At 42.6% G+C, this 15,884-nt stretch overlaps 1 protein-coding gene across 1 annotated transcript in view; it reads right to left on the reverse strand.

Moving 5' to 3' along the window:
* Positions 1-6,121: 6,121 nt before the first annotated feature.
* ankrd24 (ankyrin repeat domain 24) overlaps positions 6,122-15,884 on the reverse strand; it is a 45,936-nt gene continuing 36,173 nt past the window's right edge. The window contains 8 exon segments of the mRNA XM_060940698.1: positions 6,122-6,408; positions 6,612-6,677; positions 7,803-7,958; positions 9,049-9,225; positions 9,528-9,749; positions 12,275-12,597; positions 12,675-13,456; positions 13,565-13,701. Of these exon segments, the coding sequence (XP_060796681.1) occupies positions 6,334-6,408; positions 6,612-6,677; positions 7,803-7,958; positions 9,049-9,225; positions 9,528-9,749; positions 12,275-12,597; positions 12,675-13,456; positions 13,565-13,701 (1,938 nt within the window). The 3' untranslated portion in view covers positions 6,122-6,333.

Here is a 15,884-nt window from a genome sequence, read left to right on the forward strand (position 1 = left end):
TTTGCATGTTCTCCCCGTGTCTGCGTGGGTTTCCTCCGGGTGCTCCGGTTTCCCCCACAGTCCAAAGACATGCAGGTTAGGTTAACTGGTGACTCTAAATTGACCGTAGGTGTGAATGTGAGTGTGAATGGTTGTCTGTGTCTATGTGTCAGCCCTGTGATGACCTGGCGACTTGTCCAGGGTGTACCCCGCCTTTCGCCCGTAGTCAGCTGGGATAGGCTCCAGCTTGCCTGCGACCCTGTAGAAGGATAAAGCGGCTAGAGATGATGAGATGAGATCTTGAATGCATTAAGGCGGCAAGAAATTCCACTAATTAAGTTTTGATGAGGCACACCTGTTAATTGAAAAGCATTCCAGGTGAATACCTCATGAAGCTGGTTAAGATAATGCCTGGGCAAGGAGGGCATTAATCAGAGATGCAACAAAGACACCAAAGATCCACAGCAGATATGGGAGTATCTATCCAGAGGACCACTTTAAGCTGTACACTCCACAGAGCGGGGCTTTATGGAAGAGTGGCCAAAAGTCATTGCTTAACAAAACACATTTGGAGTTTGCCCAACAGCATGTGGCAGACTCCCCAAACACATGAAAGAAGATTCTCTGATCAAATGAGACAAAGATTGATCTTTTTGGCCATTATGGGAAATGCCATGTGTGGCACAAACCCAACACCCTGAAAACACCATTCCTACAGTGAAGCATAGTGGTGGCCAATGTTCCCTCTAATTTTTTTCAGCACTGAGCAAATTGAAATGTGTCTGAGCGGCATGCTTCAGCACTGTGAGCAGATTTACACAACTGCGATCGGGATAATAATGCATAATAGATTATAATCGCAGCAATATGTCTTTAATCTTATTTATTAACTTCTGTTCAGTATTCAACTGTTTAACAACAGGTATAGAACTGTGATTGTGTTCACTTCCATGAGATTTTAACAGTCTGGGCTTTAAGAACTTGGGTAGACCTGAAATATGTTAATTTCCATCTATGATTTAAGAACTTTGGTAGGCATTTAGAACATTTCTTTGTGATTGTGTTTACTTCAGTCGTTTTAAAGAATGTAGGTAAGTCTATACAGTAGAACTTAGAACTAGTCTCATTATCTCTAGCCGCTTTATCCTTCTACAGGGTCGCAGGCAAGCTGGAGCCTATCCCAGCTGACTACGGGCGAAAGGCGGGGTACACCCTGGACAAGTCGCCAGGTCATCACAGGGCTGACACATAGACACAGACAACCATTCACACTCACATTCACACCTACGGTCAATTTAGAGTCACCAGTTAACCTAACCTGCATGTCTTTGGACTGTGGGGGAAACCGGAGCACCCGGAGGAAACCCACGCGGACACGGGGAGAACATGCAAACTCCACACAGAAAGGCCCTCGCTGGCCCCGGGGCTCGAACCCAGGACCTTCTTGCTGTGACGCAACAGCGCTAACCACTACACCACCGTGCCGCCGACTTAGAACTAGTGATTGTGTTAAATTTGTGTTAAACTGTCCATGAGTTAAAGAAGGGCCTGAATGTAACTCATCCTCCAATTTGCATGGAGACCTCTCTGTAAGGGGAGTATCTGAAAAACACAAACCAAAAGAGTAACATCCACTTACTATTGCTCAAAATCTTATACCAACAACATTTTCAAGCTTTTTTCTAAATTACAGTTTTTAATCATCATACAGTGATGCAGTAATGCAAGCAAGATAACAGGCTACATTTGGTTACTGTCCAGTGTAATATGAAAAATAATGAATATAAATTATTCTACCTTAAATCTTCTCTCGTCTGTCTTTGGCCCCTTTCCAGTGGATATAGACCTTATGGAGATTTATGGGACCCTCTGCTTGTCTTGACTTGATTCTCATCAGTTGGTCCAGGTGTTTGACCTCAAGTCGGTTCCGTGATTTTGTCTTAATGCGATTCATGAGACTGAAACCTCGTTCATGGTCTGCACTAGATGCTTGGAATGTGCCACATATGTCAATTAGGTGTATCAGATCTGGAAACCTCTCACTTCTCATCGACCAGGTTATAGTCTCAGCAAACGTCTGTATTGCTCCCGTTTTTCTTTTTTCTTTAATTATGAACTTGAAATCATCGTATTGTTGGGAGATCCGTGTTGTGACGTCCTCTCCCGTATTATCAAGAAGTGCTTGAAACTTCTCTGTCAGTTTAGTGATGTAGTTCACCCCATGATCAAAGCCAAACGTTGAATCCAGTGTGTTGAGGTCAAATGCAGCCCACTCTTTGAGCTCATCTTCAGGAAAGCGAGCATCTAAATGCTCACAGACTTTGCGGACAAAAATAATAATGTCCGTTGTATTTACCGCATTCTCACTCTCCAGCAGTTCACTCACATGTCTGCTCCAATGAACGTGTTCTCCTAGGTACTGAGTGCATAGTTTTTGAATTCTGGCTCTGGCGAGACAATGCCCATCCATGACCGTGAGGTTGCTACGCTGTAAACTGACACAGAGCTGAGCTAATTCTTCCAAAACATCTCCAAGCACAGTGACCGCAACTCTGTATTTGGAATCAGTCCATTTTCGATGACAGTATTTTGCAATTGGATCATTGGCAGCCTCTTTTGTGCAGTATTCTGTCAATACAGAGTAATTTCTCAAAAAAGCACAGACAGCTTCATATCGGGAAAGCCAGCGCACTTCATTCAAAGGCCTGAAAGACAGCAACTCCACCTCTAAAACATCAGCCAACTCCGTGAACTTAGCTTTCTTCACTGATGACCTGCTAAACGTTAAGTATACAGTCCTGAGCAGTGTTTCAACCTCCTTCATTAAAGGCACATCATCACAAGCGTCATCAATTCCCAAATCCTCCCTATGGGCCACACATTGTTGTTCAGTGAGGTGTGGTATCTGCCTTTTCAGTAAAGCAGTGACTCCTCTATGTTTCCCTAATATAATAGAGGTTAACATAATCTGAGGTTAACATGACCATTTTATTTAAGTCTAGCGCGTGGTCTGCATAGAACTTTACAATGGCATCCACAATGTTCTGAGCGCTGCATCCTGAAAGCTGAATAATGCCAGCAAAGACAGTCTTGTGATGCACCTCATTTTGCTCACGAAACTTTATGTACAACACAAGCATCTTATGCACTGTGATGTCAGTGCTTTCATCGGCAATTAATGTGTGAAAACGGGCGTCCCGTACACTGTTCATAATTTCCCTCTGAACAACAGCATTGATTGATTCAACAAATTCAAATGCGTAATTCTTGTTTCTCCAGCTGTCAGGTACGTCTAAGTATTTTGCCGTATGATCATGGATGTCTCGGACTGACAACATCGATGCATTTATTTTTATGGCAAGAAGCACATTGTCAATTAGCATTTTGATTTGTTCAGGATTTGCCCTGGCTTTAAGTCTTTCCTGTCACGCTTCATCAGACTCGTTAAGTAGCTGGCTGATGGATGTTGCATGCTTACGACTGTACAGAAGCGACATGGCATCTGTGTGAACCTTTTGTGTCAAATGACGCTTCAAATAGTCGAGTTTCCACTCTGTCCATATTTTACCAGTTGAGAAGTCTCCTTTTGTTTTAGCCTCCATGCAGATTTTACAGACGACTCCACAAGCTTCTTCATACGTGAATATATCTGACAGTTTCACAGTCTTACTTCTACCGTCACTTGTATTTGTTTGAACTATTTCTTCTAGCCACTCTCGTTTAAACTCAGGGCTAACTTTTTTCTTTGGGGGTTGTTGTAAAGATAGCACTCCTGTCTTTCTTTTGGCCATTGTTGTCATTAACTGATTCAGATTGAGCAGAGCGCGAGACATGGTATAGAATGCTTGCGTGTAATTGGCTGCATTGTCTACAGCCTAATAAATGGAAATTGAGTATGAGACTGCTCCACTAAATTCACGGATGAGATGGACATTCGTTTTTTACAATTTTTAAAATTAGTCTAATAAAAAACTGCGCTGTCTGAAAAATCTGGTGCACGGCAGGCCCGAGAGGTCTGCGCAGCCGCGCACACGCACAGCTTAGAGGGAACATAGGTGGTGGCAGCATCATGCTGTGGGGATGTTTTTCATCTGCAGGGACAGGAAAGCTGATCAGGATTGAAGGAAAGATGGATGGCACTAAATCCAGGGCAATTTTGGAGGAAAACCTGTTGGAGTCAGCCAGAGGTTTGAGACTGAGATGAAGGTTCACATTCCAGCAGGACAATGACCCTAAACATACTGCTAAAGCTACGCTGGAGTGGTTTAAAGGGAAATATTTAAATGTCTTGGAATGGCCTAATTAAAGCCCAGACCTCAAGCCAACTGAGAATCTGTGGCATAACTTGAAGATTGCTGTACACCCATCTAACTTGGAGTTGGAGCAGTTTTGCATTGAGGAATGGGCAAAAATCCCAGTGGCTAGATGTGCTATGCTAATAGAGACATACCCTAAGAGACTTGCAGCTGTAATTGCAGAAAAAGGTGGCTCTACAAAGTATCACCTTTTTTTTTGGGGGGGGGGGGGGGGGGGGTATACCTATGCACACTCCAGATTTCTGTTTTTTCATATTAATTATTGTTTGTGTCACAATAAAACAATTTTCACCTTTAAAGTTGTAGGCATGTTGTATAAATGTGTAGGCAATTGTGTAAATGTTGTCCTACCCCCCCAATCCATTTTAATTCCAGCTTGTAATGCGACAAAACAGGATAAACACCAAGGGGGATGAATACTTTTGCAAGACACTGTATAGAAGAAGCACAAAATGGAGGCACAAATGAAGCAAACGGAAGAAAGCTGTTCCATCCAGTTTGGCAGCATCTTAAATCAGGTCTACCAAGTTATGATATTGCACACATGAATGAGGCCCAGACAAGAGAGGCATATGGACTGGAATGGACTGAAGTAACAATGACAAGGACTGGACTTCCTGAAACAGACTACTCAAAACAAACACATACAGAAGCACAGAACATAACATGCTGCTATCTTGGATCGCCTTATAAGATAAGCTTTATTCATCCCTCAGTGGGGAAATTTACATGTTCCAGCAGCTCACGGATAGAAAGAATCAGGAATAGACAGTAACAAAAAATAGAGTATAATAAAAATATTTTTAAAATAATAAAAAATAAAGTAAAAACAGGCCACGTATGTAACGTACACAAAATAAGAATGGAAATGATCAAAATATGTTAGCTGTAGTTGCTTTATGTGTAGAAAATAGTGTATGAAAAATGATTGCTCTTGGGCTACATCAATTGCTGGTCTTGTGAAGCATAAATATTCTTGAATGCCCCGAAAACACAAGCAAAATAGGAAAGAGCTGTTGATCAATCAACTGAAAAAAATAGATTCAACAAGAAATCAGAACTCTCTTTTTATAGACTGCCAAAAGCTAAAGAAAAGAGAAGAAAATGGGTCACTGCCATTGGCATAAAAACAGATGGCATAAAACTGAAGTGCATTTTTTGGTTAACCACAACTTTGGAGGTATTCTGTGGTCAACTTGGAGAATGTTCTTTTCATTTGTTTGCTTTTATGGAATGATCATATATGAAAGGCTACAATAATAAGTCCCATGGCGGAAAAGGTAGAAAACCATGGAGCAAGATATTTTTAACGGATGGCCTGGATTGCAGCGGTGAGATGCAAAAACAATCACTTTCAGCAAGATCTCAGTTCCTGCATGTTTGTTCTTGACATTTTCATAAAAGTAAGAGACTTTTGTTGTTTAAGTAACATTATTAAATGTGCTGGTTTTCTGACTTCTGAAGTAGCTAATGTTTTGGGTACAATCATATTCAAGTTACATACAAATAAAAGTGATGCTCTGTAAGATAAGGCCTGCTAAAACTTTTCTCCTACCATTTTTGACTATTTCAGTAGCTTTTACAAAACTGTCAAGTCGGTCTGGATGTGCTAATATCTCATTGAAAACAATGTGGGGAAATAGCCCCTTTAAGCCCAACCATCTAAAACAGATATATTCCATATAAAATGTAAAGAAAAGACTTGACAAAGACAATGTAAAACCTTGGTTTAGAACAGCAATGTAAAGCTTTTATTAGCTGGGAATAGGCTGAATCATTGTGTTTTATCTTCTAGTAAAAATGATGCTTACTTGTATAAAATGTGTAACAAAGTGCTTCTTTAAATGTGAGTTCAAAGCATACCAATTAACTATACACAAACAGCAGCCAGTAACTTGTATGCCTTCAGGCTTTGCTTTGTGTATTATCCCGGTGTATAAATGTCAGGAAATCCGATTCCTGGTCACATGTCCATGCACCACTGGATCTTTGGACAATTGTATGGATCTATATGGAACATTTTTATCGATCAAATATTTTAATGGCTTTGGTTATTTTGGGTCATTCTAAGTATTTGATACAAAAGAGCCTGCACCTCTTCATCCATGCGACCCTGTGAGCATTAAAACAAAATACAAACGTACATCTTTATTTAATAAGCCCAGTAAAGAGACAAATGAAATAGAGACAAATTAAACAGAGGCTGAGGAATATGTATATGTATCATAAACTAAAAATGTGTGGTCAAAATCCTATGTGCATTGAAGAAATCCACAAACTGGTTAACCCAGCTTTTTAAATGTGTGTATTACTTACTTGTACTGCAGCTAAGAGGTGAGAGCGATACGTGGCCACCACTGTTTTGTGCTTGCGCTCCCAGTCCTGACAACACAACAGCAAGAGATTTTCTTCTATTAGAGTTACACTCGTACATTTCATGGGTGGCACACTGGCGGTAGAATTCCTGCCTCACAGTTTCAGTGTCCCCCGGTTTGATCCTGAGCTTGAGTTAATGTTCTTGGGCTAATTTCCCCATGGATTTCTTCTGGGTGCTGCAGTTTCCTCTCATTTCAGAAAAAAACATGCTGCTAGGTGGATTGGCTACACTAAAATATGTCCCAAGGTGTGAAACAGTGTGCATGGTGCCCTGCCTAATGCCTAGTGTTCTGGATCCACCATCACTGTGACCCAGATAAAGTGGCTACTGAATGCATAATACATTTTGTCTTGTATTTAGTTATGTGTGTTGTGGATGGGTGGAAACTTCTAAAGACACTCACCGGCCACTGCTGTTTTATTTGGGTATCTAATCAGCCAATCCATTGACAGCAGCACAATGCATAAAATCATGCAGATACAAAATCAAGAGTTTCATTTGATGTTCACTTCAAACATCAGAACGGGGAAAATTGTGATCTCTGACTTTCACTGTGGCATGGGTGTTGGTGCCAGATGGACATAATGCCAGAATATTTCAGAAACTGCTGATCTCCTGGGGTTTTCACACGCAACAGTCTTTAGAATCACACAAAATGGTGAAAAAAAAAAAAAAACACTGAATGAGCAACAGTTCTGTGGGTGGAAACATCTTGTTGATAAGAGAGGTCAGAGGAAAACGGCCAGGCCTGAGTTTCCCAAAAGCATTGCAGCACAAATCGTTAAATGGTAGACCGAGCACCACAATGAATGCTCTCTCTCCTAGTTAAGACACTCTTAGTGTTGAGAGGCTTTTGGGGAAACCCACCACAGATTGGTTTGAACTGCCAGGAAGGATATAGTAACTCATATAATCACTCTTTCAACCATGGTGAGCAGAAAAGCATCTCAGCATGCAACAGCAGAAGACCACATTGGGTTCCACTCCTGTCAGCGAAGAATTTGTTCTTGATTCCAAGAATCTTAGAATCAAGAACAAGTTCCTCTTAAAGTGGCCAGCGAGTGTACAAGATTGTGGTGGATAGGGAAGTCCTTTGATTTCAGAGATTGTAATTTGAGGGACATTCCCACCTGGAGTTGCTGGGTCAGTGCAGATACTCTGTTCTGAAGTGCCAACTGCTGTCCTGGTATTCCAGAGGAAGTTGTGCAGGCAGATAAACCCATCGGTGGAGTCAGCGCTCCTAGAGCCTCCTTCAAACGGAATACATCCTTAGACAACTCCGTGATCTACAAAGACAGATAATTAATAACAAATGTAATTAATAAAATTAGAGTTTTCTAAGCATCAAGGATACTTTGGTAGTTTTTTTGTTCTAACACGTGATTAAGCTCATGAAGGTGTTAACAGGAAAATTACCTCTGCAATACAGTTACTACAGTAGAGGATACCAAAATTTTGATTGTAGTAGTGACATGAAGTGATAGCTATAAATTGATAAATGACAATCCATAATACTGAAAAAGTGCAATAAAAGATGGAGAGCATATAAGCAATATATTCACAAAAACATACAAAAACATTTTTTTACATATGATAAAACAATGTTCTTACATGGATGATTCAGATGTTTTGTTTTTTTTTAAATCTCCATTACATGAAAATAAATTTCATCAGTTAGTGGCTGTAGACCACCCTGTGGATGTATTGGCCGAGCACCATTAAAAACCTCTGGAAGGAAACAGGACAGGAGAGGACCGAGTTCCAGATTAGGAAAAGGAAGTGGGGCTGGTTGGGATACATCCCAACCAGAGACAAACACTAAAATGGAACCTGTAGGGGAAGAGAAGCTGTGGAAGACCCAGAAACACTTGGAGAGGATCACAGGAAGCAGAACAGAAGAAACTAGGATACACCTGGAAGGGAATGGAGAAAGCAGCTCAAAACAGTGTGTGATGGAAAAAAACTTAATGACAAGAAACACAATAATCAAGCAATGTTAAGCCATGATATTATGCTCATCCTTGTCAATGTAACTATAGTTGAAGTATACTCTATGAGTCACCAGTGCACCTGAGGTGGAGCTTTATGAACATGAGCAGAAATGGAGTAAATTAAAAAAAAAAAAAAAATTGACCTCGCCTACCCTCCCATTACAAAACTAGTCTTGTCAAATTTTGACTAACGCACCGTTCAGTCAAGTGAGTCAAGACATTAAAGCCATATATAACAGACCTTTATATGGAATTATACCCTTAACAATATCCACAAAGCCTTTGTGAAAAATACTATTATCTTTGAATACCATTACATAGTAATGTGTTGCAAATTTAAAACCCTTGTATCTAGATTACTCAACTGCGAGAGATGCATACTCACTTTGTGATCTTTCTCTTTGATGAGCCCCTTTGAGTGCTGGATGTCTTGGTGTAGTTGCTGGATGTGGTTGGACTGTGCCTGCAGGTCTGTTAACTGCTGTTGGACCGTGAGCAGCTGTGCCTCAGCCGCCTGACGTTCACTCTTATTGAAGAGAGCCTCCCTCTGCACTTGGAACACCTGCAGCGGGGTGACAGACAATAGAAAAGATAGAGATAAACAGGAATGGTGAGGGAGGAGATTGTGAAGATAGTATGAGAGTTTGAACTAAAGGGCTATTTGGCCATATGACTTACTACCCCTTTTACAAAGTTAATTGAAGGACACAAGCACATACATGCCCGCTTGAAATCAGGGAAGTGCTTGTGTATATATGGTAAATGTAAAGGTCCAAGGACAATGACAAGTAAATTTTTCATCTGGTAGACTACACACAGAAAGGACCATCATGACCTTTTCAAAACCCACACATAATGGCTGACCTCAGTGCATGTTTTCTCATGCTTGCGTGTAAGGTCAGCCAGGCAGGCAGTCAGTGTGTTGATCTCAGCCTGAAGTGAGAGTCGCTGGGCTTCATGTTCCTCCTTAGATACCATATCCAGTTCTACAGCTTTCTGAGACTGCAGCTCCTTCAGCTCCAGCTCTTTAACACTCAGAGCCTCATGGGCATGCTGGTTCTCCTCTAGGGTATGCTGTAGCTCAGTCTGCAAGAGAGAACATGCTCTAATGCAAGCTTCAACACATCTGATACGTTGGGCCTCATTTATCAATCTTTTAGTAAAATTATGTGACAACTAAACATTTCTGCCAGATTTACAACTTTTTTTGGAAATGCTGATTTTCTTCACACGTGTGTGTGTGTGTGTGTGTGTGTGTGTGTGTGTGTTGCTGAATGCCAGTCACCCATATATTACCAGGTGCATGGCATGACATGGCATAACTAATTTGTGTTTGGTGACACCCACAGACTCCATAAAAGGCAGCACTCACACTGCTGTCAAATAAATGGCAAAAAAAAAGACTTTCAGAAACAGCAGACTTATCTTGACCCATGTCTATGACAATAAAAAATCTCATCTCATTATCTCTAGCCGCTTTATCCTGTTCTACAGGGTCGCAGGCAAGCTGGAGCCTATCCCAGCTGACTACGGGTGAAAGGCAGGGTACACCCTGGACAAGTCGCCAGGTCATCACAGGGCTGACACATAGACACAGACAGCCATTCACACTCACATTCACGGTCAATTTAGAGTCACCAGTTAACCTAACCTGCATGTCTTTGGACTGTGGGGGAAACCGGAGCACCTGGAGGAAACCCATGTGAACACAGGGAGAACATGCAAACTCCACACAGAAAGGCCCTCGTCGGCCACGGGGCTCGAACCCGGACCTTCTTGCTGTGAGGCGACAGCGCTAACCACTACACCACCGTGCCGCCCACAATAAAAAATATATACTGTAACAGCATCTGAAATAGCCAAAATCTAAAGATCTACACTGTACCCAGGGGATCATGTACACCAAGCAGATCACACAGGGAAGCTACCATTTGTTACAAGTGTCTTGGTGAAGGTGTTGAAAATGTTGCACAGTCGATGCCATGGCAAAAAGAACTGTGCCAAGTTTCCAAAAAGCCTCTTTATGCTTAGAGCGTCTTAACTAGGAGAGTGTTCATTGTGCTGCTCACGTTACCATTTAATGATTATCATACCAGTCCCTCAGAAATGCGACCTTAATCACATCAGATTATACGTTTTTATGACTTATGACTCTGTGCAGCAGCCCAATCCCATCCTCCATTAAAACGCACCATTTCTTTTGTCATAAATGAATTAGTTTTATTCATCTTACTTTATGGGTTCATGCTAACTTGCTTTCTTTATTTTTCATATTCTTTCATTAGTGCCAATAATATAAAATGACTGGTTCTCCCATAATGTTCTTGATGGTGCTCTTAGTCCCTGACCTAGTGAATTAGTATGAGGATGTGTTTTTGATAGAAACTCTAAAGCTCTTCTACAAGTCACTCTGGATAAGGGTGACTACTAAATGCTACAAATGTAATAAAAAATAAGTTATTGCACTCAACAGTATATTTCATATAATATATAAAAGTAGTCCATACAAATTAGATGATCTGAAGTCAATCATTTGAGCTTTACATTAGTTATTCTTCTTATGCAGAAATTTACACACACTCAGGAGTATGAGTAGGGTACAAAAGTTTTCTTTCAAAATTTTCATGAATACCAAAGTTCTTGCATAAACTCTCTTATGAACGATCTCATCTCATCTCATTATCTGTAGCCGCTTTATCCTGTTCTACAGGGTCGCAGGCAAGCTGGAGCCTATCCCAGCTGACTACGGGCGAAAGGTGGGGTACACCCTGGACAAGTTGCCAGGTCATCACAGGGCTGACACATAGACACAGACAACCATTCACACTCACATTCACACCTACGGTCAATTTAGAGTCACCAGTTAACCTAACCTGCATGTCTTTGGACTGTGGGGGAAACCGGAGCACCCGGAGGAAACCCACGCGGACACGGGGAGAACATGCAAACTCCACACAGAAAGGCCCTCGCCGGCCACGGGGCTCGAACCCGGACCTTCTTGCTGTGAGGCGACAGTGCTAACCACTACACCACCGTGCCACCCCTTATGAACGATGTGTTATTAAATTTGTTTGTATCCAGCTTGACAAATTAGGCCCGTTACATGTACCTCTCTAGGAACAGAAAGAGACACAAAAAGTTGCTATGATTAACACAGTGTGTTAAAGTTAAATGGCCACTTTTTTAAAGAAAAAAAAAGTTTGCGGGCGGCACGGTGGTGTAGTGGTTAGCGCTGTCGCCTCACAGCAAGAAGGTCCTGGGTTCGAGCCCCGGGGCCGGCGAGGGCCTTTCTGTGTGGAGTTTGCATGTTCTCCCCGTGTCCGCGTGGGTGTGCTCCGGTTTCCCCCACAGTCCAAAGACATGCAGGTTAGGTTAACTGGTGACTCTAAATTGACCGTAGGTGTGAATGGTTGTCTGTGTCTATGTGTCAGCCCTGTGATGACCTGGCGACTTGTCCAGGGTGTACCCCGCCTTTCGCCCATAGTCAGCTGGGATAGGCTCCAGCTTGCCTGCGACCCTGTAGAAGGATAAAGCGGCTACAGATAATGAGATGAAAAAAGTTTGCATTTTTGCTCATGCAGCATTTCAGCAGTGTAATCCTCCACCCTTACCAAGATCTTTTCATGTTCCTCCTTGCTGACCATGCCATGTTGTGCATCCTGCAGGTCACTTTTCAGCCTGGCCAGTTCAGCATGGGCATGCTCACAAAGTGCCCTTTCAGCCTGTAGTTTATTTTCTGTCTCAGCTAGTTGCTGTGTTATTGCAGACAGTGCCTCCTGGTGTTTGGCTAATGATACTGCATCCATCATCTCCAGGGCATCCTGATCACAGCCCTCTTTACTAGAACACAAGCCATCCGATGCTTCCAAGTCTGTCTGGCTAGTCACCGCCAGCTCTTCCTGCACTGCCTTCAAAGTTCTTCCACCAGGCAACTCTGATTAAAGAACAAAAAAAAAAGTCATTTTTTAAGCTAACTTCAATGTGTATTTTTTTTTAATTCAGTCATGGAACAGTGAATGCGGTAATCACCCAAAGCACTGGATGGCTGGTAACTCTCAGACTGCTCTTCTCTGGTGTTATCTTCATCGCTGTCATCATTGTCAGTGTGAGATGGAGGGCAAAGTCTCTCCAGATCCAGCAAAGCTTGATTGAGTCTTAGGGCCATCTCAGAACGCTCTTGAGCTAGTTGCTTCAGCTGAAGGCCCAGGGTGACCTGCACCTCATCTAGCTGCTCACGAGGAATACACTTACTTAGTTCAGCTTCCAGCTCTGCCACACGTATCAGTAATTTATTCAGGGCTTTTTCCTCACTTTCTGCCAAACACCTTGCCCCAATGCCCTGCTCCAGGGCCACCTCTAGCTCCTTTATTCGTTTTTTTAATCTCTCTACTGACTCACTCATATCCTGTGCCTCTTTCTCCTTCACCTGTAGAGATTCCTCTAACTCTTCAACCCTCTGCTTCAACTGCTGGATTTTGTCACGCTCATTCAGCCCTTCCTTCCATACCACCTCTTTGTTTGCTAGCTCTGCCTCCAGTTCCTGCACCCGGGCTGTCAATTTCTGCATGTCCAAGTTCAGTTCCTTTTCTTCAGCTTTGAAATGGCTAACTGCTAAACCTGCAGTCACAGAATCAATACCAAGTTCCATCTCTTTTCTCAGCTCCTCCAACTCAGCATGGGCACAGGCTAGCTGTTGCTCTAGGCTTTTTTGTTTTTCCTCCTCCATTTCTTGAGCTAAACCCTCCTCCTTCTGGGACTCCAACTCCCCTATATCTTCAGAATTGTTCTCAGACCTGAGAATGAGAATCAAAACTCTTATTAAAATTGCATTAATGTTATTATAATTTTACCCTTAAATGAATAGTCACTTTATTAAAATGTGGAAACAACAGCAAAATTACCCAGGGTCCTCTGCAGTGTTTGAGCTTTTAGTAGCTCTGGTGTTTTGCTGCTGCAGCTTTTCAAACTCTCTCTTTAAGGAATCATATACAGTCATGGGCACAAAGTCCGTGTCATCTTTTTCAAACATTTCCAGCATCTGTCAAGCACACCACAAAGTGAAAGAAAAGATAAGGAGATTGGATACTACATATAGTAGCATTTTTTTAAAGAAAGCTTGCTGTTCAGGGCATGTGGTCTAGACTAGAAGTGTGCATCAGGCCTATGATCACATGGGATGCAATAAAAAGTGGCATGAGCATGAGGTTTTACTTTCATGAGGGTGCTAGAGAGCAGATATGAAACTCTTGGGGCAAAGAAAAACATGAACATGTAGAGATGCACAATGCAATGACAACATTCCTTCATGGACTGGCTTGTGGTATTTTAAGTTAGGCTACTACTTTATCCATATTTTGGAAAACAGAACCAACTAAACTAACTGAAAATATCTGAAACCAGCAGCTGAAGTTTGACGAATTGTCAGAGTAAGAATGTGTCAGAAAGGCAGGCGACAGACAGATGTAAAAACTGAGAGAGAGTTTATTCAGGAAGCCTGGCAGACAACTCCAAATCGTGAGGCAGAAAGCAGCATCAAAAACAGACAGACAATGGTCAGGTGAGGCACAAACAGAAAATCAGAGGCAATATCAAAAATGCAGAGTCCAAAACAAATTCAAACCAGAAAAGCAGCACAATAATCAAAAGGCTTGGTAAAATCAGACACACGGAACTGAGCGCTTACTTCACAAAGACAGTGAGAGTGCTTATATGCAGAGGTGGAAAAACCCGAGTGCAGAAAGTAAAAACCCTGCCACATTTTTGCTCCAGCCAATTCAATGAACCAGCTGATCCTAATTACCACATCCCCTAAGCCAGGTTGATAAGCTAATTGGTGAAATCACCTGTGTTGAGAGCACAGGCAGAAGGAAAACCTAAGCAGGACTTTTACTTTGTCAATCCAGTTTTTCCACCTCTGCTTATATGTGTGCTGTGGTGATTGAGTCGAGTTGTGTGCAATTAGAAATCAGGAGACGGTCACGTCTTTGCGTGCTAGAGCCTGTTGCAGCTCGAGTGGCCGCTCTCGTTCATGCACATGGAGCACGCTGCACGTGCCATTAGGACCAATTATTATTTGATCCACCTGTTGCTACTTTGAGTGCAATCAGTGTGCTCATATACGGACTCTGCAAAACACCCAAAGCTTCATGAAGTATACCATTTTGTTTTTTCCATGTTTGCTAGCCTTGTTTATGTCACTCTAGTTTAATGACTACTTTGTTTCATTTGTTTTTGTGACTCTGACTTTGCATCATGTTTTTGTATTATAATAGCATGCTTGTAAATAAACACCTTCTTGTGAATACATCCGTCTACAAATCCACTTCTCTAACAAAATACTTCGCCTCAACCATGGATGTAGTGGGAAGGAACAGGCACGCCACACAGTCCCGCGCTAATGTCACAGTGCTTAAGCCGGGATCTATGTTTTTTTCCAGTGGATAGGGCTAGACATTCCAGCACCACATGACGGGGCGGACCAGCTGCCCAACAGATTTTTGTTGCAGTGCTGCTTCTTCTGCAAGGACTTGATAGAGCCCAAACCTCTGGAGAGCTTGTGGGTTGGCTGCATAATTTATTGACTCACTGGACCAGCATGCCTAGTCAGAGTGCAGCACCCATGCCTCTGGAGCTGATACCCGGAGGCCAACAGGGTGGCCTCCGCTCCACTGCTCGCTCCAGAGGCCGATGGGGTAGCCTCTGCTCCAGATTTCAGCAAGGATGAGCTCTTCACTCCACCACCTGACTTCAGCAAGGACATCCTCACTCAAACCAAGCCCATGCCAAGATCAAAAAGCCTAAGCCCATGGCCAGGTCCATGCTAACGCTAGAGCCCATGCCAAGATCTAAATCCATGTCCACATCCACGCCCATGCCAAGATCTAAATCCATGTCCACATCCAGGACTGAGTCCAAGTCCATGTCCAAGGTCAGAGTCTAAGCCAGAGTACACACTTGAGTCCATGCTCATACCGATGCCAAGGTCCATGCCCAAGCCCAGATTCATGCCTGAGCCCATGGCCATGACAATGCCAGGGTTCATGCCCCTGCCATCACCCGAGTCCATGTGCCTGAGCCCTCAACCATCCTCATACCCCTGTTTAAGGCTCGACTAGAACCCAAGCCTTCACCTAAGCACAGGGTCCGGTGCCATGTTTGCCCAGAGCCAGAGGAGAGCTCTGAGGGGATGTCAAGTCAAATTTATTTGTATAGCGCTTTTAA

Source organism: Neoarius graeffei, chromosome 15 (assembly GCF_027579695.1).
Source record: "Neoarius graeffei isolate fNeoGra1 chromosome 15, fNeoGra1.pri, whole genome shotgun sequence".
Classification (NCBI taxonomy): domain Eukaryota; kingdom Metazoa; phylum Chordata; class Actinopteri; order Siluriformes; family Ariidae; genus Neoarius; species Neoarius graeffei.